General features: G+C 27.6%; 2 protein-coding genes across 3 annotated transcripts in view; both read left to right on the top strand.

Moving 5' to 3' along the window:
- The window catches only part of LOC105233968 (scavenger receptor class B member 1), a 60,549-nt gene extending 34,243 nt beyond the window's left edge, over positions 1 to 26,306 (top strand). For both annotated transcript variants that reach the window (XM_049461469.1, XM_049461465.1), the window contains exons 2-11: positions 6,536 to 6,627; positions 6,788 to 6,948; positions 7,614 to 7,758; positions 13,763 to 13,963; positions 14,987 to 15,214; positions 15,282 to 15,399; positions 17,693 to 17,859; positions 21,520 to 21,645; positions 21,717 to 22,289; positions 25,258 to 26,306. In XM_049461469.1, the coding sequence (XP_049317426.1) occupies positions 6,536 to 6,627; positions 6,788 to 6,948; positions 7,614 to 7,758; positions 13,763 to 13,963; positions 14,987 to 15,214; positions 15,282 to 15,399; positions 17,693 to 17,859; positions 21,520 to 21,645; positions 21,717 to 22,289; positions 25,258 to 25,413 (1,967 nt within the window). In that variant the 3' untranslated portion in view covers positions 25,414 to 26,306. The remainder of the gene's footprint in view (positions 1 to 6,535; positions 6,628 to 6,787; positions 6,949 to 7,613; positions 7,759 to 13,762; positions 13,964 to 14,986; positions 15,215 to 15,281; positions 15,400 to 17,692; positions 17,860 to 21,519; positions 21,646 to 21,716; positions 22,290 to 25,257) is intronic.
- The window catches only part of LOC105233957 (uncharacterized), a 47,885-nt gene continuing 30,673 nt past the window's right edge, over positions 10,047 to 27,258 (top strand). The window contains exon 1 of the mRNA XM_049461487.1: positions 10,047 to 10,170. The gene's annotated coding sequence lies outside the window, so the exon portion shown is untranslated. The remainder of the gene's footprint in view (positions 10,171 to 27,258) is intronic.

Here is a 27,258-nt window from a genome sequence, read left to right as displayed (position 1 = left end):
AATTTTACAAGCAAAAAATATCACTAACCAACAAAAATATTTTTAGCTCATACACTAAAAAAGTAAAGGTAAACAAACATCTAAATAATAAAAATGGATTTACTAAGGATTCAATTTGTGACAAATTCGTACGAATTTCCAAATTTGTGCATACTTATTTATGAATGTCCATATAGGCACATATATTTATAACACGCGAATTGTTTGCATACAAAAACGTTTACTCATCGGACCACACAAGTAGCAAAATACTGAAACGGTCTAAAAAAAACAACAACAAATTTGTTTAGCGTGAGAATTTAACGCCCACACACATGTTTTTACACGTTAATATATTTTTTTTAATATTTAGCGCGCTCACTTAATAAGCAGTTCACGACTACAGCTGAGTGACTCCGTTAGGAGTGCACGGCAGCGCTGTGGCGTTTAAATTTGCTGGTAGTTGCAAGCCAAGTCAATTATGGTTTTCAGTTTTGTTATTGTTTTTCGTACTTTCTGTATATTCAATATTGAATTTTTATATCATATTATCGATTTTACTACAAATTGACTGCCGTGGCGTGTGGCTTGCATAAATTATTAAACACTTTGTACTTTTTTGATATAAGCCAAACATCAAAACAAACTAATTAATATTTTCCCTGTGACGCATTGTACTGTAGCATACATATGTCAAGCACTTTTGATTAGTACTGTACAGTGTGAAGAGCAATTGTCAATCACACCTGTTGTACAGCTATTTGTGGGTGCTTATATGTTTACGTGTTAGATACATATACACATATGTATGTACGACGTATCTATAATATGTTTATATGGCACATTTTTTTATATTTATTTCTTATTAAAACACTTAAGTGATTAATTAATTGCCGTTTTGGCGTGTATTTTTATTTCCTATAAATTTATGCCGCGAATCGATATGCGAAAACACAATAAATAATGTGAAGCGCTGCCGTATGACACGCATACTCATGACACATGTACGGTACATGTACACATAGAAACATATATACATACTAGTTGTTCAGTAGCATCAAGCAGCACGCCTGCGCAAAGCTGGCTTCTTTGTATTTATGGCCAGAACTTAAAGACAACTCTAAATTTGCCAATCAGGTAGTTTTACGACTTATTTGAGGAGATTTGTTCGTGATTTTTTTTTTTAACTTTTTTATATTTTTTTTATTTTTTATTTTTTTTTTATTTTTTTTTTTAATTTTTTTATGCCTTACCACATGTTCGCTGCCGGTTTCTTCCTTTGTAGTGCTAAATTGCCGGTGAGCAATATGCGCTATATATACATACATATGTACATATGTATATTCAAATGCCTAGCACGAATAGTTTTAAAGGTTTGTGGAAACTTTCTGCATAATTCCTTAAAGACGGTAAGTTTCCTATAATTGTGAAATCCAGCGCATAAATGTCGAAAATTTGCAAACGCTAGTCTCGCAAACCAAATTGCGTGGGAAGCGAAGTATAAGGCATTGTAGGGATTTTATGAAATTTTTGTTAATTTAAGTTTTTTTTTTAATTTTTAATTTTTAAGTTAAAAAGTTAAAAAATAATAATTAATATATTTTAAAATTATCTAATTTTTTATTTAATTTTAATAAATTTTTTTTATTTTAATTTAACTTTTTTTTTAAGTTAAAATAAAAATAAAACTTTAAACTGTATTCAAGCCACTACTGTTTCATTGGGTGGCATAAGAAAATGTGACCGAAATCACCGACAATGACTTTGCAGAATAAAAAATTATTTTAAAGAAGTCACGAAAGAAATTGCAAATGAGTACATGTCAACAGAAATGGGGAAGTTTGCAAAACAGCGACATATCTGTTTGCTTTCTACATACAAATGTACATACAAATTTATATTAGCGCATGCGTAGCCATTTAAAAATGAATTGCTGGGAAAATCGTAATTCAGATAAAGTAATGAAACCTTTGCAAGGCATCTAACGTTTCTACACGTGGCATAAAAAATGGGTTTTTTGCGCTACCCAGCGCACGAACGCAGCTGATTAACATGGAAAGATTATAAAAAAAAAAATAAAATTAAGAAAAAAAACATTTTTTGATGTTAATAGATCAAGAAATAAAAACAAAAATTTAAAAATTAAAAAAAAAAATTTAAAAAAATGGAAAAAAATTTTAATAAAATTAAAAAAAAAATTTAATAAAATTAAAAAAAAAATTTTAAAAAAGTTTTAAAAATTAATAAAAAAAAAAATATTAAAAAAATTAAGAAAAAAAAATGTGATCGCACCTATCAAATGCATGAGTTGGCAACACCTTCGCTGCGCATATAAAGTGTCTAATTAGAAATATAGCACGCAGAGATATATATGTATGTAAATATATGTATGTAACTTGGCACAAAGTGTGCCAGATGCATCATTATATGTATGTACATATGTATACCATGTACAAATATAGGTATCTAAGCATTTGTGCGGTTGAATCAGACACCGTCACCACATTGATAGTGTCATCAAGCGGTGTACACCTAAATAAGCTAAGAGTCATATTGATCTTCCTGAAAGTACTTCAGAAAGCATAAAGCAAAAAAAAGTATTTTAAAGCACTAAAATAACAACAAGTTATTTGATATATCAAGTGTACGCCGAATATGAGTGCGTATGCCAAGGTGATACAAGCGCGCTTGAATAAATGCGCGTACGTGCATATATATGTACATACATTTATGCATTATATATATATATGTACATATATGTATGTATATCTGTATATAGACCCATTTAAAATCCCATCTATTACTTCTGCGGTTCTTTTATATACATATATCTCTGATATCTATGAGCTGCGTTCGAAATCCCAACGCATAAACCACAAACGCTCTGAGCCATGAAACCTGGCGTCGCTAACAAGTCCAGCCACATTCTTTCAAGCTTTGATTACTACATTTGTGATTCACACTTCAGTCATTCTATAAATTTTTGTTTATATATGTGTGCACTCATCAAGTGTCGTTGACAAAAAAAATTCCAAAAGCAATCCGTAGAAAATGGCGTTAACTTACAAGCTTGTGGGCAGTCGCTAGTTTGTGTATTTAAGGGTTTTAAGTGTTGCAAATGCAAACAAATTAATCAGAAATGTCAATATTCGTATGTACATACATATGTATAAGTTTCGACTTAATTTTATTTATATTTAAGTTTCTTTTATTTGAGTTTTAAAGTCCATTAGGCGCGCAGGCCTACAGGCAGCAAGTGAAAGTAAAGGCGTTTGTGTGAATAAGTAAATATTTTTTTGTTGTCTTTTTGTAAGTAAGCGTACTTTGTAGTAGTGTGGGAGGCGATAAATTCTATTTAAACAATTTAAAAAATTTTCGCTGTGTCATGTGATTATCTATTGATGTGTCATATAATCATCTAATGATGCCTACTCATGCCATATTGTATTATTTTTTTTTAGGAATATTTTTTTTATTTAGTTTAGCTTAAAATATAAAATCATTTTTTTTATTACTTTTTTAGATTTTTTTAAATTTTTTGTTTTTTTTTTATTTTTTTATTTCGAAACTTTTCTACTGAGCCATATGATGAATTGATCATATATTTGTCATATGATGATCATGGAATACTTTATTTCTTATTTGAGGATAATAATTTTGATGACATAATCATCATATAATGATCATGGCATATTTTATTTATTATTTGAGGATAATAATTTTTAATTTTAATTAATAATTTAATTTTTTTAATTTATAAAATTTTATAATTTTATATATTTTATTTTTTTTCTTTTTTTTTGATTTTTGTTAAATATTTTTAAACCGCATACTTTATTTTGATTTTTATTATATTTTTTTTTAAACATTTTTAATCTTTTTTTTAATTTGACAATTTTATATTCAATAACATGATTATCGATGGTCAAATGATTTAAAGCTCATGAAATATTTTATTATTTTTTTGAAAAAAACTAAAATTTCAATTATTTATAAAATTCAGATTTATTATCCAATATAGCGATAAATACATTATTTTCTTTTTAATAAACATTTTATTTCTATTTTAAATATTCGAAAGTTTTCAAAATATTTTTAAATTTCTTCAATTTAAAAAATAGACTTTTTCTGTATTGTTTTTTTTAACTTCATTTTTCTTTGAGATTTTGTTTAATTTTTTAAATTTTTTAATTTAATTTCAAATATTTTTTAAATTTTAATTTTTTAATATTTTTTGAGTTAAATTTTAAATATGTAATATACAAAATTACCATTTTCTAAATTGATATTATTTAATTTTTTTAAATTTTTCATTTTAATTTTGAATATTTTTTTTTATTAAAATATATTTTTTTTTTATGTGAAAATTGTATATTGTCATATGATCATTATGACGTATTTTAATATCATTTCGAAAATTATTTTTTAATTTTTCTAATATTATATAATATACATACATATGTATAAAATTTACATTTTCTATATTTTTATTTCTTTAACTTCCTTTTTTATTATTTTTTTTTTTATTTTGAATATTTTTTTTTTCTTTTCAAATTTACACATATGTATTTATAAATATCAGTTTCTAAGTTTATTTTCTGTCTTTACGCCTTCTTTTCACACTGCTCATTCTTCTTCTACTTTGCGCACTTCGCCAACTCGCGCTATCGCATGCGCATCTGCAATTGCCGCAACCCTGACCAAGCGCAACAATTCTGTGCTTTTTATTAAATTTACAATATACATACATACACACACATACAGCCACTTACTGTTGCCTTCATTCGCTGGCCAAAGGCATGTAACCGGTTCAAATGTGCTGCTAGCCGCAGATGTTTGACAGCAATTTTAGCGTGTTGCCTTGACCAACCTCAATTGCGTACGCCAGCCATCCAGAATATTCTTGGCAGGGATGCGAAACTTGTTTTCTACCAAACACATATACACACGCATACTTAAACATAAATGCGTTTTTTATTACGTACTTTAGTGCTTTGTCTAAATCCCTTATTGGCATTGCCGCTTTTATGGCAACTTAATGATTACAACGCTGTCACAAGTATATGCATGTGTGTGTGTGAAAGTAAAAGTTATGGCTCGTTGACCACAGTGCAACAGCCTAATCAGCTGGCGGGCGCTGGGCCAACACACAAGTTGTGGAGTCAACAGGAGTTCGTTAATGCATACATATATACATACTCTTACATACATACATACATATGTGTATTGTATAGATGCATGCACGTTGATATTATGTTGCCTGGAATGCAGCGACATGACTTGCCTTGCGATTACATCTAAAGCATAGTTGCCAATTATGTGCAAACATTTGCACTTGTCAACAATTACTTTCACATATTTAAGAAAATTGCATAGTAAGCAGCTAGATTGTCCATCACGTGCTCATCGCCGGTGGTCAAAGACTACAGTTATGCCATTTTTTCCGTTGCAACTGGCCTTGACACTCTATTTTTATACAAGAGACATGAGATTGTCACGATTATTTTGCCATATTTGGCTTTGTTTCTTCAACGGGAACTAGTTATGTGGGGAATAACGTTATTATGCCAGGAATTTTTAATGTCAATAAAAAGCAAAGTTTTTATTGGTAGTTTTTGTTGACTCTCAAGCTATTGTTTGGGATAAATGCCACAGAGTAATAAATATTACAATATACACACGAATAAAAATAAAAAAAAAAAAATTAAAAAATATTAAATTAAGTAAAATAGAAGAAAATTATGTTTTTTTAATTTAATTATGTTTTTTTTTAACTAAAATTATGATTCAGATTTTTTAATTAAATTAATTTTTTTTTTTTAAGTGCGAGTAAAATCACTGCTGGATTTTTTAATTTCTACTTTTTGAATTTTGAAAATTTGTTAAAATTAAAATAATTATTTAAAGTTAAATTTTTTATGTTTCTTAGAAAAAAATGTGTAAATTTCTTTCCAAAATTAAAAACACTAAACTTAAATTTCCATAAAATATTAAAAAAAGTTTTTTATTTTATTTGTATTTTTTAATAATAATATACATACATATGTATCTATGTATTGACATATAAAGCCACTCTTCAAATACCAAACAGTCACTTTAACAAATTTTTAATTCAAGTTGACATAAAATATTAAATATAGTTAAAATTGTTAATAAAAAATATGCAAAACATTTAAACAAAGTAAAATCATGGCCACCTTGCACTAATTTCATATATTTATAATATTTTATTAAATTCTTTTCGTTCTTTAACTCTTTTTTGCTATAATTATATTTCTTTGCTTCTAATATAATAAATTATATTTTATTATTTATGCGCTGGTTCAACAGACCGACAACTGTCATTGATATACAATGCCATATATTTTGTTGTGGCATTGCCATTATGCTCAATTATAGACATGTGCTTGTATTATAAATATTCTAACTACTTAATATTTATTATAATTTTTTCTTGCAATGAAACGCTTAATAATTATTGTAATTTATTATCAGCCTCATTCTTATGCGTAAATCAAATGTTTAATTATTATTATTTTTTTCTCTTACTCTACAGGCGCCTTTTTGTTACTCGCTCTTGGCATACTGGCCATCTCAACAGCTGTGCTGGTGAAAATCTTTCAGCCTTACGACTTGATCTTCAAATGGGTAGGTTCTGTTAGAATTTTTGGTTTTAGCAGCTTCAATGAATTATATTTTAAAATTGAACGAACTTTGTCTTAAATTAATAATTTTTATGGAAAAAGACGAACATTAATAAAAAATTTTCCAACTTACTAACTTTTTTCAAAAATTAATATTTTTGTAGAAACTGACCATGTCGGATGATGGCGAGATCTTTAATTTGTGGGCCAAACCACCGGTAGATCTTTACATAAAGATTTATCTATTTAATATAACGAATGCTGAGGCTTTCCTGGCAGGACGCGAGAAAATGAATGTGGAGCAAGTTGGACCATATGTTTACAAGTAAGTGACAGTTGAAGAGTAAGGTGACTCGTGAGCATAGAAACTGTGTAATTGACTTTGTAGCTTTGGAAATCGTATATTTTTTTTTAAAGGAAGCAACTTATAATTCATCAGTTTTTAATTATTTTTTTTTGTTTTAATTCTAAAAAATGATTTTTAATTTTTTTATTAATATTTTGTAGAATTCATTTGATGTTTTTTAATTTATTATTATTTTTTAATTATTATTATTATCATTTAATTTTTTCTCCATTTTTAAATGATTTTTTTTTAGTTAATAAAATCCAAATTTTTTAATAAATAATTCTAAAAAATGATTTTTATTTTTTTTTATTAATATTTTGTAGAATTCATTTGATGTTTTTTAATATATTATTATTTTTTTATTATTATCATTTAATTTTTTTTATATGTAATTAATTTTTTCCTTAATTAATTAATTTTTTTTTAATATTTAAATAATTTTTTAAATTATAAAAAAATAAATTTTTCGTTTTGTTTTTTTATTAACTAGAAAAAAATTAAATGTATTAATAAGTATTCTAAATGAAAGTTCTTTAATTGAAAAATATTTTTGAATTACAATTTAAGATTTTAGTTGGCCATGTTGAATTTCTCTTTAAATACCTTTAATTTTTCATTTCCTTTAAATATTTTCATTACAGAGAAATCATGACCCACGAAAATATCACCTTCAACGCCAACAACACAATGTCTACAAGACCCAGTCATCCATTGGTGTGGCAAGAACATTTATCTGAGGGGCGTAAAGAAGACGATCAGGTGGTCATGTTGAATATTGCAATGCTGGTAAGTGTACAATAAATATTTTTATTAAATATAATTTAAGAAAATAATTTTTTTATCGAATTGAGAAATTATTAAATGTAAGAAAACAAATTTTTCATTTAATTAAATGTAAGAAAAAAATATAATTATTCACATTTATTTAGAACGTCTATAAATAACTTTCTGAAAACAAACAATCTGTCTGAATCGTCTCCAACTGGTTAGGTATGTCGATTTTTATGCATATTAATTTCATCAAAAATATATACAAAATTTATGAGGTGATATTTCTGCTCACAAAATGTAAACAAATAACTGGTAATGCATTGTGGGTATTCATAACACGAAGATTTAGTAAGACGGAAGTGAGGAGTGTAAATTAAATAATATAAATATATTATATTAAATTAATATAAAGCATATTTTTGCATTCGCACTTTATAAGTGAGACTATTATTAGGTAAATATTAATTTATTTTCCTTAATACGCAGCTGTAACTATTTTTCTTTTTTATTTTTTGCACTTTCGTATAGACATTTTTTATTTTCCCTTATTTAGTATTTTATTTCTTATAACTTTGATTCCATTAAAAATAACAACTCGCAATATACAATTTGCTACGCTAAACACACATATACACCGTATAGTGAATACTGTCATTCTATAATTGTGACCTCTACCTAACGTATCAAAATGTAAACAAACCATTAGATTTACATTGTTATTGTTTATTGCCTTTTGAAGCACAGTTAACCGCGAAATAAAATTTAAAAATCTCAGAAAAATCTAACTTAGGTCAATAAACGTTGCAAACACGTATTTGCTTTAACCGCACACACATAAACACACGTACACATCTACATACATATATGCATGCAGGTGCATATGTCACTTTGTTGAGTGAGCAAAATGTAAACAAACAGCAAACTTCCACAGTTGCAAAAATTTTCCTTTACAAACATTGTGCCGCTAAAAAGCTAAAAACAAAGCAGCTAATCGAAACAATGCGAAAAGCAATAAATTTAAAAATATTCCTTAATGTACTTATAAATAAAACCAGAAAATCGCATCTATGTGTCACTGGCCCAATTGTCAACGAAGCCGGCTGGAATTCCACACAAAAACAGTGAATTGAACTTGATGCGGCAGCAAATTGTTACAGGCATACATAACTACATCTGTATGTAGATAAATACAATTGTTGTTTGCTGATGTGATTTAGCAAAAACAACAATGAAAACTCAGCTAAAATAATAGTGTTTATGCAGCACAGGTACGTGCATGATTAATGCCTTATTTGCCAATGTTTATATGGGCTGTCATATGCTATTTATCTGGTAGTTGCCACTGTTTCTATTGACATACAGTTGTATGTACAATTGTGTGTTTTGTGTGATTTGTCAATGATACTTAAGTGTAGGCAATACACATGGAAGCATATGCGAACACTTTACGTCATGGAAGACTTATTATTTATTTATTATGGGGAATTTTGCTTAAAAAAATAAAATTATAAATATGTAAGGAAAATAATAAGAGCAATTAGATAGTATGATTAAAAGAGTTAAGGGAAATGCCAAGGAAATTATTAAAAAAAAATACAGTTATTAAAAATAAATTAAAATGTTTTGAGATATAGAAAAATCAGCAATAATTGTATAAATATTTCATAAAAACGTATAAATGAATACAAATTTAATTTAATTGAAAAAAAATCAGTACAACTTCTAGAAAATTTTGAATGTAAAAGAAACGCAAAATTTAAAATAGAATTCGTGGCAAATAAAAATTCGAATTTAATCTAAAAACAAAAATCAGCAAAATTTTTGGAAAATTTTCAATTTATAAAAATTTAATAATTTAATATAAATATATATAAATAAAAAAAAAATTAATCAATTAATAAAAATGTGTAATGACTTTAAATATTAATTTAATTGTGTTAAAAGTATGTTTCCGGTTATTGAAGAAAACATTTGATCAATAGAAGTAAAGAAGAAAATAAAATAAATATAAAAATAAAAAAATTATGGCGAAAATAAAGAAAAGTATCTAAATTATGCTTATGCTTAATTGTTTGCAAAATAAATTTGAAAAAAAAAATGTTAAATAGTTTAAATACTTTTATAAAAAAGTAATAAAAATTATGCTTAATTGTTTGAAGCAAAAATTAAAAAATAATTTTAAATTTAAGTTTTTATAAAAAATTTTAAATACTATGGAATTTTACAAAAATTATATGGGTTTTTGAAGTAAAAATTTAATTCAAAATGAATTCGAAAAAAAATTTAAAATAGCTTAAATTTATTATTTTTATAAAAATAGGTAAAAAATATGATTAAATGTTTGACGTGAAAATTGTGGTCAAAATAATTTTGAAAAAAATTTAAAATACATAGTTTAAATTTAATTTTTTTAAATTTATAAAAAATGTGAAATATAATGCAATTTTACGAAAATTATATAGTTTCTTGTCATTAAAAAATCCAAAACAAGAATTAAAACGAGGAAATTAACTTAAAAAAACAAACTTTTATTTACACCAAGAATTAAAAAAAGAATTATATATTTCTAAACACTATAAATTGCCTGCTTAATAATTAAAAAATAATTGCTTAATAACCGGCAACTCATTAACATCGTTGAAATCAATACAAATGTAAATATTGTTTTTCAACAATTAACTCTTTTGTATAAAAACATTAAAAAATTTCCTACAAATTTTTCATAAGCGCCACATTGACGTCTGTTTTTTTAGACAAACTACGCATAAAGACTTACGTACATTCCTACATACTTACATACATATTAGATAGGGATACATACATACATATATGGATTCAAAAATACAAACATAGCTATTCAATTAATCACCACATTTAAACAGGCTAAAATGAAGTGCGGTTAGAACAGAAAATTGCAGACAAGTTCTACAACTCGCCTAGGGGCGTTGCCTGATCGAACAAAAGACTTAAGTGAAGAACTCGAATTCGCAATCGAACTCGTTTTTTGTTGTTTTTCGGCTAGGCAAGTGCGCAATTTATTGCATGCGCCATAAAGTCAAATTTTCTAAATACATTTTTGAGTGATTTACGCCACTACTTTTGGCATTTGATTTTTGTTGACTAAAAAATAAAGAATAATAAAAAAATAATGTCCTATACCAAACTGGAAACTAAAACCACTGCCTAACTAAACTAGCAAAATACTAAGAAATAACCGTACATTATTGACTGACGCATGTGTCAAAGTGGATTTGAAAGTTCAAGTGTCTATATTTATTGTTGTATTAGCGGTGAAGCTGGTAGGCGAGTGTAGCGGCTTCATTATGTGCAAATGCAAATGCAGTTGTGGCTATAAATACATGAGCGCAGTTAATTATTTAAAGCTTTATTGCAAATGAAGACTGCAAATTTATATTAAATAAGATTATTTATTATAAATAACAAAAAAAAAAAATAATTTTGTTGTTTACGTTATAAAATGGAAAGTTACCATGATTAAGGAATCTTTTCGTCTCAGTCCAGTTACTTTGTTTTGATTGTTGTTTTTGCGACTTTTTTGTTTTGTTTTGTTTGAATTTGCTTTTGTCTTATTTTTTGTTGCTTCCGTTAAATTGTTTTTGTCTGAACAGTTAAACACAACAGTAAATTTGCGCACATCATTTGGCAAATCAAAACAAGTTCATAAAATCTTAAACAACAGCGCGGGAATTTGACGATAAGTTGTAAAAAAGTTGATTTGAAGAGCAAAACAAAACGTTTTTTTATTAATTAGTAGTTAGTTATTGTTGCGGTAAAGCACCATAAAGTCATTTGTCAACAGTAGTTATAGTATAATGGCTTAACAAATTGCGGTAATCAAGTTAATTAGTAGTTAATATAAAATAGGTACATGATGCCTAAGCAATCTGAGCATTACAGATGCTCAATTTCAATGCAACTAGTATGCTAATCATCAGCGCTTTGACGCTTACGCCAGACAGAATCAAGAAAACTTGTTAATAATGGCTGCAACGAAGCTAAAATATCCTTCACAGATGTAGTACTTACACGAAAGGGTATTTTTAACGATCAGTTTGTATGACAGCTATATGCCAAAAGGTGTCCGATCTCAACGATATCTGCGGAGATTAAAACGGTATCTTCGGTAATAATCTGTACCAAATTTCGTGGAAATATCTTGTCAAATAAAAAAGTTTTCCATACAAGAAGTTAATTTTAATTGTTCAGTTTGTATGGCAGCTATAAGCTATAGTGGTCCGATCTTAACGATATTTACGAATATTATAACGGTACCTTGCACAATAATTCATGTGAAATTTCGTGAAGATAACTAATCAAATAAGAAAGTTTTCGATACAAAAAGTTAATTTTGATCGTTCAGTTTGTATGGCAGCTATAAGCTATAATGGTCCGATACCGACGATTTCGACAAATTATCAGCTCCTTTGAGTGAGAAGGACGTGTGCAAAATTTCAGATCGATATCTCAAAATTGAGGCTTCAGCTTGCGTATATATAGTGTTCTTTCCATAAGTAAATCAAGACAGCTGATCACGCTTATCTTTTATATATACATATGTACATACATATGTACTATATACTTCATAGTGTCTCCGACATTTCCTTCTTGCTGTCACAAACTTTGTGGCCTACTTTATATACCGCAGTTGTTCAGGGTATAGAAAATATAAGGGTTTCAAAATGACATATACAATACCATAACCATAGAGCAGCAAATCAATCAGCAATAATCAGCGGCAATATTAAATGAATAAAATAAAACTCAATATTACGTAACGAATTTAATACTATGTAGTTAATAACTAAGAATTCTTGTATTTTTATGACAAGTGAAAATCAGCTTACATCAAGCTGACAATTATTTATGTAAATTTATACGCTTATGGCAAGTATAAGTAATATCGATTAATTGAAAAATCGATAGCAATTAAAATTTAATTGTGCGCACTTTCTAGAAGATTAACTCTTAATACCGCCTCAAATATCAAATTTTAAATGTTTACAAATTGTTGTTAGACAATTTGCCATACATATTGCATTAATACCGTTATCGTGGCAATTTGTCTTTGTAGAAAATTGCAAAAATTATAACACATGTGGTGCGGCGACTTATGCATTATGGATGCGTTCGCCTTGCAATTAATAATAGTTCAATTAATTAGTATTTCCATAGGGATTTTCATATAACAGTGAAAAATATTGAAATAATATACAAATATACAGCTATCTATCATATAATTATAGTTTTGATTTAACTTTGATTGATGCTCGTGCTTTGTATAAAGAAAATATGACGTTACATGGAAATAATTAAAAAGATTTATATCAAATAATACACCGTCATTTGCAGTAAATAATAAATATGAATCGGATAAAAAGTAAAGAAATTAAAATTTATAATTTTTTTTTTTAATGAAAAACAAATGGAACTTTTTTTAATAATAAATTTTAATAAAGTATGAACTATACTTACATATATTTTTTTATTTTTTTTTATTTTGAAAGTAAAGTTTAATTGTAATCAAATGTAAAATTTTCATAAATTTAAGTTTTTTTAACATAATTAATAGAGTTTATTAATCCTTACTCATAAGAATAGATATTTAATTATTATAACAAAAAATAATTTTATATAAAAATATAATTTTATTAAAAAACAAAAAAAATTTTATAAAAAAAAAATTTATAAAAATAAAATTTTATAAAAAAATATAATTCTGTTTTTTTTTTTTGATAATATTTTTTTTTAATAAAGCTCTTAATTTATAAATATATATATTTTTTTTTATGTTTTTTTTTTGTAATAACATAATTTTTTTTTATAAAAAGTTTTTTTTTTAATAAAATTATTTTCTTATAAAAAGTATTTTTTTTTAACAAAATAATTTCTTTTTTATATTTATACTAAAACAAAAATTTTATTATAATATTTTTTTATTAAAGTTGTTAAAAAGCTTTTCATAAAAAATCTAAAAATTCAATTCTCATTTTTCTTTCAGGCAATTTCTCACTTAACCGCTGACAAGCCACTATTCCTACGCATGGGCTTACGCACCTTGCTGGCAACATCCAAATCACAGCCACTTGTACGTATGACAGCTAAGGAATTCATGTTTGGTTATCAGACATCACTGACTACATTGGGTAACACATTCTTCTCGAATTGGATATCTTTCGAAAAAGTTGGACTTATTGATCGGGTAAGTGATAAACAATAAAAATAAAAGTTATATAATTTTAGATCAATATTAATAAATCGGAAAAAATAAAAACTAAATAAAATATTGAAAACGTGTTAGTGAAAAATAATCGATAAACGATAATTGCGAGTGTGCAATTGTAGAATAGATAAGCGTCTAAAATAAAATAATAAAAAAAATAGAAAAAGTCAAAAAAATCAAACAAGAAATAGAAAATAAAAAATAAAAAAATGGATCACTTAATTTGAAAATATTACATATAATTTAAATTAAATAAAAAAGTATGAAATAGAAATAAAATATTTTAAATCAATATAATAATTAAAAATAAAATATCTTTAATAAGAAAGAATTTTTAATAAAAAAAAAATAATTAAATAAAAAATTTAATAAAAAATTACACTTAAGAAAAATTTTTCCACTCTTTGTTTTTTTTTATATATATTTTGTTATTATAAAAGAATAAAAGCAACTATTTTTCGGATAAAAATTAAACAAAAAAAGTATTTTAAAACTTAAATTAACTTTTGTATTATGAAAAAAATAATTATTTATTTACAGTGCTTATAAACACATATATTTTAATATATAAATATTAAACCCATAAATTTTAGCCTAATTTATAAAATACGCCCACTTGACCAGCACTTGAGCAAACAATATTTTAATTATGGTTCATTTATAATGTTATACATTATTCACCACTTTGATGTAAATTAATACACCTCCGCATGTCACTTAATTACAGTTATTGTCACATTTACGTTATATAAAACACATAATTGTTGAATCAATTAAATTAACTAAACTAGAACTATAAAAAATTTGCATCGCATAAAAGTCAAATAAATTAAATTTTCTAACTTTAAACGCTAATAAAAAGCGAACATTTATAATTATAGTAAATACATATTTTACATAACAATTAAAAAATGAAAGTAAACAATTTTATTGTATTAAAATTTAATGACGCTCATAAAAAATATAATCAACTAATTGCCTTACACAACACTCTCGTCACAGATGTACGACTTTAGCACCGACTACGAGACTTTCTACACGGGCGCAACGAATCCCGCCATATCTGGGCTATATGCCACGTACCGCGGCAAAACCAACTTGCCACAATGGGATGGTGAACACTGCAGCAATATTGAGCTCGCCTCGGATGGCACTAAATTCAAGAGTTTCATACAACCCAATGAGACTATTAAATTCTTTAGAAAGAGCATGTGCCGGCCCATCAATTTGGTAAGTGCATAAGAAAGAAAAATACTTTTGATAAGGAAGAAAATTTATTTTCACATTTCTGTTTTAGTATCGTACTGGTGAACCACAAACGTATGGCAGCCTCACCGGTTACAAATATGTGTTTGAAGAGAATGCATTCGACAATGGCGCCAACAATGAGGCGAACAAGTGCTTCTGCAGAAAGGGTAAGTTGCAAATACAACACACATGTACATAAATGCCATTTGATCAATTTTGACCCGGATTGACGATATTTTCATGTATTTTAATACAAATGTCCATGCGATCCGGTTCAATTTTGATCAAATGTCATATATCGCTTGCATTTGTATCACGTGCGCTAACGCGTGCACGCATGCATTGGTAATTAAGCGCTCATATGTAAAAGATAAGCTTAATATGACATTAGTGTCATCGTTCAATCACGCAACGTAACCGGTGATTAGTTATTAATGTGTGTGTGTTTGTGTGCATATGTCTAAAAGACTTAAGCAGCGAACTTGTTGTGCACCAGCCAATTATATTTACATGCATATGCATTGTACTATATGAGCGATAATTACAAATAGTTTATTACCGCTTTTAACGTTGCGCACATACATAAATACACATACATACAGACATAGTGCACCACTTAAGCTAATGCAAGTAGTTGTAGACGAGACCATCAGCAGCCAACTGTGCTGTTAATTTCAATTTTAATGTGCGAAAAATGCTAAGTTCGTTAGAAACAAGAAAGTGCAATAGTTAGCACAGTCATAAACAAATTGTATAGCGGCATATTTAATTAGGGTAATTAATTATTGAGCGGATTCCAAGTGCAATACACACCGCTTTGTTATTTAGATATGCCGAGCAATAAAAGTTGATATTTCCATTTGTATCCTTGCAATATTATTTTGTTTGTTTGTATTGTTGTAATAATTGCGTTAGATATGACATGCTTGTTATTTGAATTCTAAGAATCAAATGCATTTGTTGTGCAGCAGGCACATATCAATCAACTTGAGTCAGCATTAACAGCTGGAGAACATAACAAGGAGTTACCACATCATTAGGGGGATAATGTGTAATTGCATGCGGAAAGTAATTAGTAATGTGTTAGCAATAAAGTGGTGTGATGCTATTAGTTATATTATTGCCACATATATGGTACACTATATTATAAAATTTTACTTTTACCTTAGAAGAACCATTTATATTATTTTTTTAAAACTATACCACTTACACTGCCGCACACACTTCGCAAGCTAGACACATGTCAATTGAAATGATGATTGATTTCAATTTATTAACTTGATTTATGCACTTTAATTAATAAGTAAATTTATACATAACCGCAACAGCAGCTAAGTAAATAATTACTTTAAGAAATTCCAAAGAAAAAACACGCTCAAAACGCAAAAACATATTTAACTAGTTATTAACTTAATAAAATGTATTAAAACACATTTGAAAAAAGTTGCATGTAAACACACTATAACACCAATGCTTGAATGAACCGTACATGCAAGTGTCAAACGTCATAAGAAATTGTTGGGAAAATTACCGCTGCAAAAATCTTAGCAAAGTTCATGCGGAAAACAAATGAAATCACAACAAAAATAGACACTATGACGTGGCACGAAATTACAGGCAATCTAAATGCACGCACATTTATTTGCACATGTGTGTTTGTATGTAAACCATAAATCAGTAAAAAATAGTACAAAAAACAAAAATAATAACACTCAAATGCCGCCCATACATATTTATACAATGTGACAAGCGTACTGGCAGCATGTTTAACGCGTTCAATTACAGACTGTGTCAGGTGCGCGCAGGCGACATAGTCGTGACGTTAAAAGTCAGCACGTGAAATTTTCCGTTTGCCTGAAGCAAGCGCTGAACATGACGCGCTTTTGTTTTGGTTTTGTTTTTGTTTATGTATATGAGCAATTTAGTATTTTTTATTATTTTTATTTTTTTTTTGTGTTCCTACGCGCACACACACACTAAGCAACAACAAGCAAGCAAGCGCTTATTGAATTTACCACACGCGATGGGCGTGTAAATAACGGTTTTAACGCTCATGTTGTTTAAATAGCGTATAAAGAGCGTAAATAATGCATTATAATAAAGAAATTGACTGTGACAACTGATGGGGTTGGAGTTTGCTGACGTTGTATTCGAGTTAGTGGAAGGTCGTTGAAGTAGTAACGGTTGTAAAATTTATTATAACTTTCAGTACAAAAAAAAAAACTAATAATTTACTAGCGCAGAATTGTCAATTGAATTACTAATGAAATAGTCGTGCATTATATGCAAGTGAAGTTAGGCGTTGCCGTTAGCAAGCAAATAATCTTAGTCTAAATCTTTATGATTTTATTTTATGCATAAATTTCTTTGTTAATTATAATAATTAATTTATTTACGCTTTACCTATTACCATATTTGGCGCATTGTTGTAATTCACTTTTTATCTTTTATTTGCAACAGGAAAATGTCAACCTCAAGGTCTAATCGATGTGACCGATTGCTATTACGGTTTCCCCATATCTCTAAGTTATCCACATTTCATGAATGGCGATCCCGGTCTACTTGATAATATCACCGGCGTGGAACCAGATGAGAAGAAATACTCCTCTGCATTCGTTGTGCAACCGGTAAGTTATTTGGCGAATTTATGTAGTTATAAGATTGTGGCAATTTTAATTGAGCAAAGTAGGAGCTGACTTCCAAAGTTAAAAATTCGTGATTAGAAATTTCAAACTTATTTTTAATTTCGATTTTCGTACTTAAAAAAAGTAAAATAATTTAAAAGTTAATTCAATTATATTTCAAAACATGATTTACAACGCTGGTCATTTTACAGTTACTTTCCCATAATTGTAATTTTAAATTTTTATTAAGCTGCTCAACCTACTAATAATTAAAAGTTTTCCATTTTATTGACCAGTTAATTATGGAATTATACATTATCACGTTCATAAGTAACTGTCATATATTTTTCCATCATCACAAGTGTAACTTTTTTGTAAACAATAGCAACAGCATTCTAGAAATGTCAACAAAGCAAACCACAAATATTCCACATGCCTCAAAGTGGAAAAATTCAAAACTTCTACATTAGAAATTAAAATTATTAGCAACAAAACACGCGGTTGTTCTAATTATATGTTGGTTATTACGTTTACGATAGATATTACTTAATACCAAACTCAGCACAACGTTATGCACAAAATAATTGCACTCGTTTATACAGCAATTAATTAAATATTTATCGATTGTATTCAATAAATTAATTGTTAAAAAGGTTTTTGTACTCGCCATTTAGGGCGAATATATTATAACGAAATAAACACATAAATCAAAGCGTGGTTTAAATAGCTGTCACAGTGTCAATTATATTGATGAACACAAGCACATACCATAAATATATGCATGGTGCTCGGCGCTAATATGCAGCTACTTATTTTAATTATTCTCACTGTTCGAGAATTTAATTGTGCTAAATTACGCTGTGCCGGTATCGTGTGTGCATAACGATAATGTACTCTAATTTTGCTGAATATCACTTTCGTTGGACATATGAAGTAATATCTGCTATTACGACTTGTTTTCGCGCATCGTATGAGACATATAAATAGTTTCACACATACTATACGCATCATCATATCATTATTTCACGTTATTTTATTTAAGGTTTTACAACTTTATTAGCCACCACTGCGAATCACTTGCATAAATGCACACAATAATTTATTTAAAAGCTTCAACAGGAAATCGGATATTTTAAATGTCGGAAATATTTTTTTTTTTCGCCATAAAAATATAGTTTTTTTTTTGTTTTTAACAAGAAAGTTGTTAGTTGTTAATCATAGCAACTAGTTCGTTGTACTAAAGGCTAGTGCATTGCATTTGGAGTCGTTGACCATGGCAATTAGTGCGTAGTTTTTATTTACATAGAAGCTTCTGAGCTGCGGTTGTAATTTAGTTAAAATCGGTCGCAAACTTGTTTTGCAAATCTTATAAGTTTATGACTTGTCGCCGCCTACAAAACAAGTTAAATGAAAATTTGCTTATGATTTTTAAGCAGCTTAACGTTTTGAAATTAAATTATTAATTAATTAACGTTCTTCATTGCGTATATTCTTTTATCGAGTACAGACGTCAGACGTCTGGAGTAGTGAAAAATCTTTACCTTTTTAGCAAGATTTGTATAAACATACATAAATGTTTGGGTTTTATATATTTTATAATATTTGGGCACAATCGCTCGTTGCGGAAAATTATTTTTCCATGTTATATATGTGAAATAGAATTTTCCGGAGTTAACACTCACTATTTCTATTTATACTACTTTAGTCACACTTCTGTAATCTTAAAACAGCAAAAATCAGCCTAACACAGTCACCACTTTTCATTCATAAATAAATCACAGATTTGCACAAAGTCAGTTTTATTAGCTTTATTTTGTTATAGTTTCTAGTGAAACAGTTATTAACAACATAAATTTGTATATTTTATTAATTTTGAATTTAAAAATAAGCGTTAGTGACAAAAACGACTTATTAACTTGGAGTAACAAATGTTATCGATTATCGATAAACATGCAATTTAATGCATGCACGGTCGACTTATTGCAAAGAGTTGTACACAGAATATTTAATGAGTAATTAATAATATTTTTACAAAAATCAGTAATTTTTATAAAGTTCATTAATATGTAAATATGTAATAATGTAAAAAAAATTTAAATATAATAAAAATTGACTTAATATACAAAAACATGATAATTATAATAATATAATTAATTAATAATATAATTAAAATACATTTTTACTAAAAACAAAAATTGTGTATCGATTAATTTCAAAATATTATTATGTTAAAAAATGAATTAAAAAATTAAAATTAAAATTTAATAAAAATTAAAACAAATTTTATTAAATTTTAATTACAAAAACTTTATTATTATAAATAATATAAGATTAGGAGGAAAATTTTACTAAAAATAAAATATAAAATATCACTATCGAGTAAACAAAATTCTAAAAATTAAAATATAGTAAAAATTATTTAATATACAAATTTTTAATAACAATAATTTAAAATAAATTACTATCCAAACATATTCAAAAAAATTATTTTTAAAAAATAACAAATGTTTTTTTAAAAAATTTACAATAACAATTGATTTAATCTGCAAATGTTATTTATATTTGAGACTCAGTTCGTGCGCGTCTTGGTTACAAGGTTAAAAAAAAAATTCTTAAATCGTTATTTGAAATATTGCTATCCAAATATATTCAAAAAAAATATTTAAAAAAATAGCAAATATTTTTTTTTTAATTTACAATAAAAATTGATTTAATCTGCAAATGTTATTAATACTTCATGCCTAAACCAGTTCATGCGCGTCTTGGTTACAATGTTTAGATTTTTTAATTATTCCCTGCTTTATACATTTGATATACCTTTACTAGTTTATTAACTTGCTTCACACCAGCAATTATAAGTACACACATAAGTGCTATTAAATAATAATGTGTCTATGATGTAAACTTTTAATTGCTAAACGAACGCCAACCACGAATCAATCATATTCGATTGATGTAATTTTAAACTACAAATACCATATACTTACATATTTACGTATATACGAGTATGTAACCATTGCCATGCATTTATATAAAATAGCACAGCAGTTAGTAAAACGCAGCTGCAATAAATAGCACAACACTTAATCACAACAACTAACATTTTTCGCTAAAAAAAACTCAGTTATTTGCACATTGCATTTTTGAAAATTGTGTCAATGTCATAAAAAGTTGAGTTCCACCACATTGAAATTGTGTCACTATAGCGAATTTGGTGTGCTGCTGGCAGGCGTTACTAAGGACGTCCTCTTGAAACCGAAAAAAAACGAATGCAATGCAAACAGCGCAACAAGGATGCGCGAAAGTTAACATTTAATGCAATAATACTAAAGCATAAATTAAATTTTTTTGAGAAACTGGTTGTTATTGTATTTAAATTTTTACAAACAATTGTTGTTGGTATTGAAAATGTTTGAAAAATTATTGGCGTACAATATGCCTACAATTAATATGTAAATTTTGCACAAATAAAAAAGAAATGTATTTAAAATCAATGCATTACAAAGTCGTTATGAACCGCCAAGTGCATTAGAGAAGCCTATTGATGTAATAAAATACAGCCACTTTGCTTATTGCCCACAAACTTGTAACTAGTATTAGTTATTAAACAAACATTGTTTTGAATGAATTTAATTAATAATTATATTATTTCTTTTTCATTAGGAATCCGGCTTGCCACTCTCCATCTCCGCCAAAGTGCAAATCAACATGCATTTCGATGATTTGAGCGCCTTCCGACAAGTCAGCCGTTTCAGTCACTTGACCGTGCCAATGCTGTGGTTCGATATTGTAAGTTATTTTAACACATTTTTTATTATTACGTTAAATTAAAATGTTTTTTTCCCACACCAAACTTACAGATGATGCCCGAGCTGCCTGAAGCGCTGGACACACGCTTCAATTTCTACCTCAACATACTGCCCTACCTCGATATACTCGGCTACTGGGGCAGTCTCTTGCTCGGCATTGCACTGCTGCTCTATGCCGTTACACGCGCCACGCTACGCATGTCGAATTTGACACAAATGAATAATATTTCCGATGGTAAATACAGTAAAGCGAATATTCTGCGCGGCGTCACCAACACAGTGCACTGCAATGACGTCTACAAGCCATGTGAAATGAAGCTACTGCATCAGCATGAAAAACATCAGCAAACGCTTGAGGATAATATAATTACACGTCATAACGATATGGATATGTCAGCGGATGTAGATTTGTTATATAAAGAAATGTCAACGGCACAGCAGCGTCACGGTTCGTTTGCCTTGGAATTGGAGCCCGCGTTATCGGGTTCGGAGAGTGGTGATGATGATGTGGAGAGCAACTCATCGGCATCGTCATCATTGTGCAGTCATAATTCGTCCACATGTTCGTGTGTAACGGAACAAAGTCAAAATGGTCAAAAGCATGCGGAGGCGACAGCAAATGAGGTGAGTGTTGCAGAAGGAAAAATAAAAAAAAATTAAAAAATAATTTTTATCAATACTCACACTTCTATCATAAACACAGGGTTGCGTAAATTTAATAAATATTTTTCAATTTTTTTTTAATAAAAAGTTATGATCTCAATTTTTATGACGCTTACAATTGCGATTAAAAATTGAAAAAAAAAAGTTATTTAATATTAAAAATAAAACAAATAATTAAAATATTTTTTTTTTTTTATAATTTTTAGTCTCAAAATCAAAATAAAATTTTTTTTAATTTAAAATTTAAATCACAATTTTTTTTTAATTTAAAATTGAAATATTTGGTTAATTTTAATTTTTAATTACTTTTTTTAATTTTAATTTTTTTTAATAATTTTTCTTATTTTAATTTTTATTTAAGAAAATTTCAATTTTTAATTATTTTTTTTAATTTTTAATAATTTTTTTTTAATTTTTAATTAAGATTTTCGGGTTTACAAAATAAAAAAAAATTGTTTCAAACGTTTTTTCAATTAAATTTTAATTCATTATTTGCAACCCTGCGTAACCAACATAAATTATCGATTCCCAAAAAAATGGCATCCATACAATATTTACATCATAAACAGTAATTACAAAAAAGTTCTAGCTTTCATGAAATTATTATTTTAATTTTTTTTTAACCCTTAACTTTACCCTGACACACTAATGTTTTCCAAGTTTTAATAAGAAATATGACATTTAGATTTGTTTGAAAAATTACTCATTTTTCAACGTGTAGTTAGTATGCAATTAAGCTCAATGTCAATGGCAAATCGTTCAATTTAGCTAATCAAGGCAAACCACGTGCGGAAATTAGTCGGAACTATGTATGTAGATTTGTATGTGTAGTTATATGATTTGGCGACAAGCAGTCTGGCTGTTGAGGCATATACATGTGTACTATGTAACCTTAAATATTTAAATGTGTATTGAAATTAGAGACTATAATGCTTAACGCTGAATCACGATTTTTAGGGATTCACTTTTTGAGATATGAATGTGAAATTTTTCACATGTTCTTTTCTTCTCAATAAAGTGCTCATTAGTCAGAATCGACGATATCGAACCACTATAACATATAGCTCTCATACAAATTCACCAATGTAAAGAAAATTCTTGTATGGAAAACTTGCTTATTTGACAAGATATCTTCATAAAATTTGGACTATTGTTCACTACAAAGCTACAATATACGAAAAAACTGTTTAGATTGGACCAATATTGCTTATAGCTGTCATTCAAACTGACCGATCAAAATCCAGGCCTTGTTGGGAAAACTTATTGACAAGATATCTTCACAAAATTTGGCGGACTTCAAACCTCTTGTTCAGATATAACCACTTAACATATTTCTGCCATATACAATTATCAATATAGTTTACACTTTTTTCTTTTTATTAAATATTTGCAGAAGCTCAAACACATGTTAGCATGAAACTCACGAGATTTGCAGTTCACGTTTTTAAACAAAAAATTTCGCAGTCATGTAATCTGCTTTAACTGAGTTAATGCACATATATATTTATATGTATGTATAGCTGTTTGTCAACCGCAATAAATTAGCACAATGTTTTCGTCCGTATTTTTAAACACATTTTGTGTGTTTTTTATATTTCACACATATACCGAAATACTTCGCTTTTACTGATTTGCCGTCAAAATGTGTGTTTTTACACTTTTTTCGTGTTGATAAACATTAACATTACCTGCCTCAATAATACTTCAAGGAAAGTTAGCTTATTTGGTTTTGTTTACAACTTAATTTTTGCGTAAGACAGCAAATAAATATGTATAAAAAAATCAATATAAATATAAACATTGAATGAATTTCTTTGAATGTGGCGCAAAGCTGGAAATTTATTAGTGTGGAAGATTTCGAAAGCGTTTTGCATATCAATTGAGACTTACGTCTGTTTATTTAAATTTTTTTAGACATTTGGAACAAACGCCACCTATTTCAATCTACATTTTTGCAGACGCAAAAAAAATCTTATTAGTTGCCTAACAACATTTGCAGACAGTTTGAGATTATTGAACCTGTTGTAGACTTCCAGAATGTTTTGAATAAAATCTCCCGCTCCTACTTTGTTTATTACAAACATGCTAGCTTCTAAAAAGTTTCCATAAATTTTTCCACTGAAAAGTTAACAGGTTACTGAAGCAAATTGAAACTGGATACAAACACATACAAGTCTCACTATCATATATATTTGTACTTTAGGGTGTACATTATTACACAAGTTGATTTTTTTTTGCAAACGCGCTCTGCTGTTTCAGTTTTTACGCTAAAAATATTATTCAACGTAAAGATGCTAGTTATTTTCAATTTTCTTTTTTATAATATTCTCCTTTGTATGGAAATTTTTAAACTTTTACATTTAACTTTTTGTCTCAAAACCAACTAAATCTATAGCTATAAAAATTTAATATTCTTGTAGAAAATTGTCCGTTCTACAAAAAAGCTCTGGATGGTTTTTTCTATAAAATCACTACCTTAAATGTTATGCGCAGTTAAAGGTACGCATACATCAAATGTATTGATTATTCATACAAATGCTTTTTGAATGCTATGTTGCTCATACGCCATGGTAGTGCATGAATGCTCCTTTGTTGAATTACTGAGTCTCAGTGCAGTTGATGCAAAACTTTAAGGGGTTATATATAGTTAGATAAAAAAAAATACTTTTTTTTACTAAAAAAATATGTTTAAAAAGCTCGTGTTAAAATTTTAAATTTTGAAACAAAATTGAAAATAACGCGTACCCTAATATGTGTATTTATAATTAGTCTCTTATGCTTAACAACGCGTCAGTACCTTAAAAACATCAAAAACACTCAGTCATCATTCATCAAAACAGCATATTTTTCATAAATCATTGTTAAAATAACAACAATAAACCATAAAATAAACTAATTAAACTTATTTTTCGATTTATCTTCTTTGCAGACTTCAATTAATGTCGATATTATTGAAAGTAATCAAACACAAGCGAACACTGCTCTTAGCATAAATGCTAATCAAGCAGCTCAGCAGACGACAACTAACATTAGCAGAGCCAACAACAACGAACAACAACATAAGAACAATAGCAGGCAGTCATAATGCCAAAACGACACATAAATATACAGTTTAACTGTATACACACTCAGTTTGAATAATTTCAACGTGTATTAAACAAAAACTAAATAATTCAAAGAAAACATCGCACATCGGGTTTAACGGTTATGTTCATTATTTTTTAGTGTACCTTGGATATTATCATTACTACATAACTGTATATGTATATAGTAGTTTATTAGTTTTTTTAGGCGCATTAAGGCTCTTTCTTTATATGCTAAAGTATTGCTTTTTTCCACAACGCCTCATAGTCTTAGTTAGTATGTTTGTATTTATGAAAAAAAAAACGATATTTACATTTTTCAATTCTAAATGTACCAATGCAATGCACATGCTTTTACAGAATTATCAGTTGCGTCAAAATTGCAGACTTTAAACTGGTTATCAGCTGTGATAATTACAAATGCATGCATACAACAAATTTCGCCTATGTAATATATGTAAATATATATATGCATAGATTAGTATGTTCTTTAAGATTGCATGCATTACTTAAACTGCTAAAGGCATTCAATGCATTTGTGCATATTGAAAAAATAAAATAAAAAATTATATATTTAAGTAATACCGCCTCCATGAGGTGCGCATCAACCAAAACCATATAAATAAGTACATATATTATAATCAATTATTCATATTTGTATATATTTCTTTTTTACTCATTACACATGCCCTCTTTGAATTTAAATTCCAACTATTGTTTGTACAAAGCATAAATCTTAAAAACTACGCGCTAAGCTTAAGAAGTTAGTAGTATCTAATTATTGACATACATACACATGTATATATTACCGATATATTGTGTTGAAAATTCACGAAATGCAAATAAACTTGAAGTTCAATTTCATTATAAATACATATGTAAGTTTGTGCTTTTTTATATGAGAAAAAAAACTATAGAATAATATAAAAAAAATGTAGAATGCATTTTTTTAAACAACAATTCTCGCTGTGATTTGTAGTAGAATGTAGAATGTAATATTAATAACAATTGCTCTTCTTTTTTCTATTTCATTTTACACGTTTGAATTAACACATATGTATATCATTCTACGCATTTTCTTGTTTAAAGAAACACAAATTCTTATTTAAGAAGAACAAAAAAACAAAAGTTTTTATTTAAAAAGAATTTTTCTTATTTAAAAAGCAATTGTTAAGCACTGTGTTGAAAGTGTTTTCAATTTTTAAGGTAGCGGTTTTATTTGGGTTACAAAAATTGTGATTTATAAAGAACTTTATTATTATATTATCGAAAACATATTAAACAAGTGTATTTTTTTACTCAAATGCTTTTTTATAAAGCATTTTAGATATTACGCAACCCTCTAGGCATTTTTATAATATACAAAATAATTGTAATTGAGGGTACGAATAGAGATTATATATGTATGTATATATATTAGAATTCTGGTTGGTAAATGTAAATAATTAACAAATAAATGTTTTGAAATGAAAATCTGTGTTTTTGATTTCTTCACAATGTGGAAAAAACTATTGTTTTAAGTATGCACTAGCTGATACTTGAAATGGTATTTTGATATCTCCAAGCCAAAGCATAAATAATTGAAAACGTTAACTTTGGTTGCACAGAAGCTAAAACAGTATTGACAATTACAAAAAACTTAAATACATACATACATATGTATGTATGTGTGTATGTACGTTGTACGATTCTTTTCAATGCTTAAAATGGCGCCTAACTGCATCTTGTGCGCTTTTGTTGCAGCTAAAGAAAAACGACTTACTTGAGTTTTTTCGTTTTGTTGTCTAAATAAACAATGTTTGACGTATTAAAAGATGGGTAGTTCCAACCGGGTGCTGGAACATTAT

Source organism: Bactrocera dorsalis, chromosome 1 (assembly GCF_023373825.1).
Source record: "Bactrocera dorsalis isolate Fly_Bdor chromosome 1, ASM2337382v1, whole genome shotgun sequence".
NCBI lineage: Eukaryota > Metazoa > Arthropoda > Insecta > Diptera > Tephritidae > Bactrocera > Bactrocera dorsalis.
This window is presented reverse-complemented; position numbering and strand designations above follow the sequence as displayed.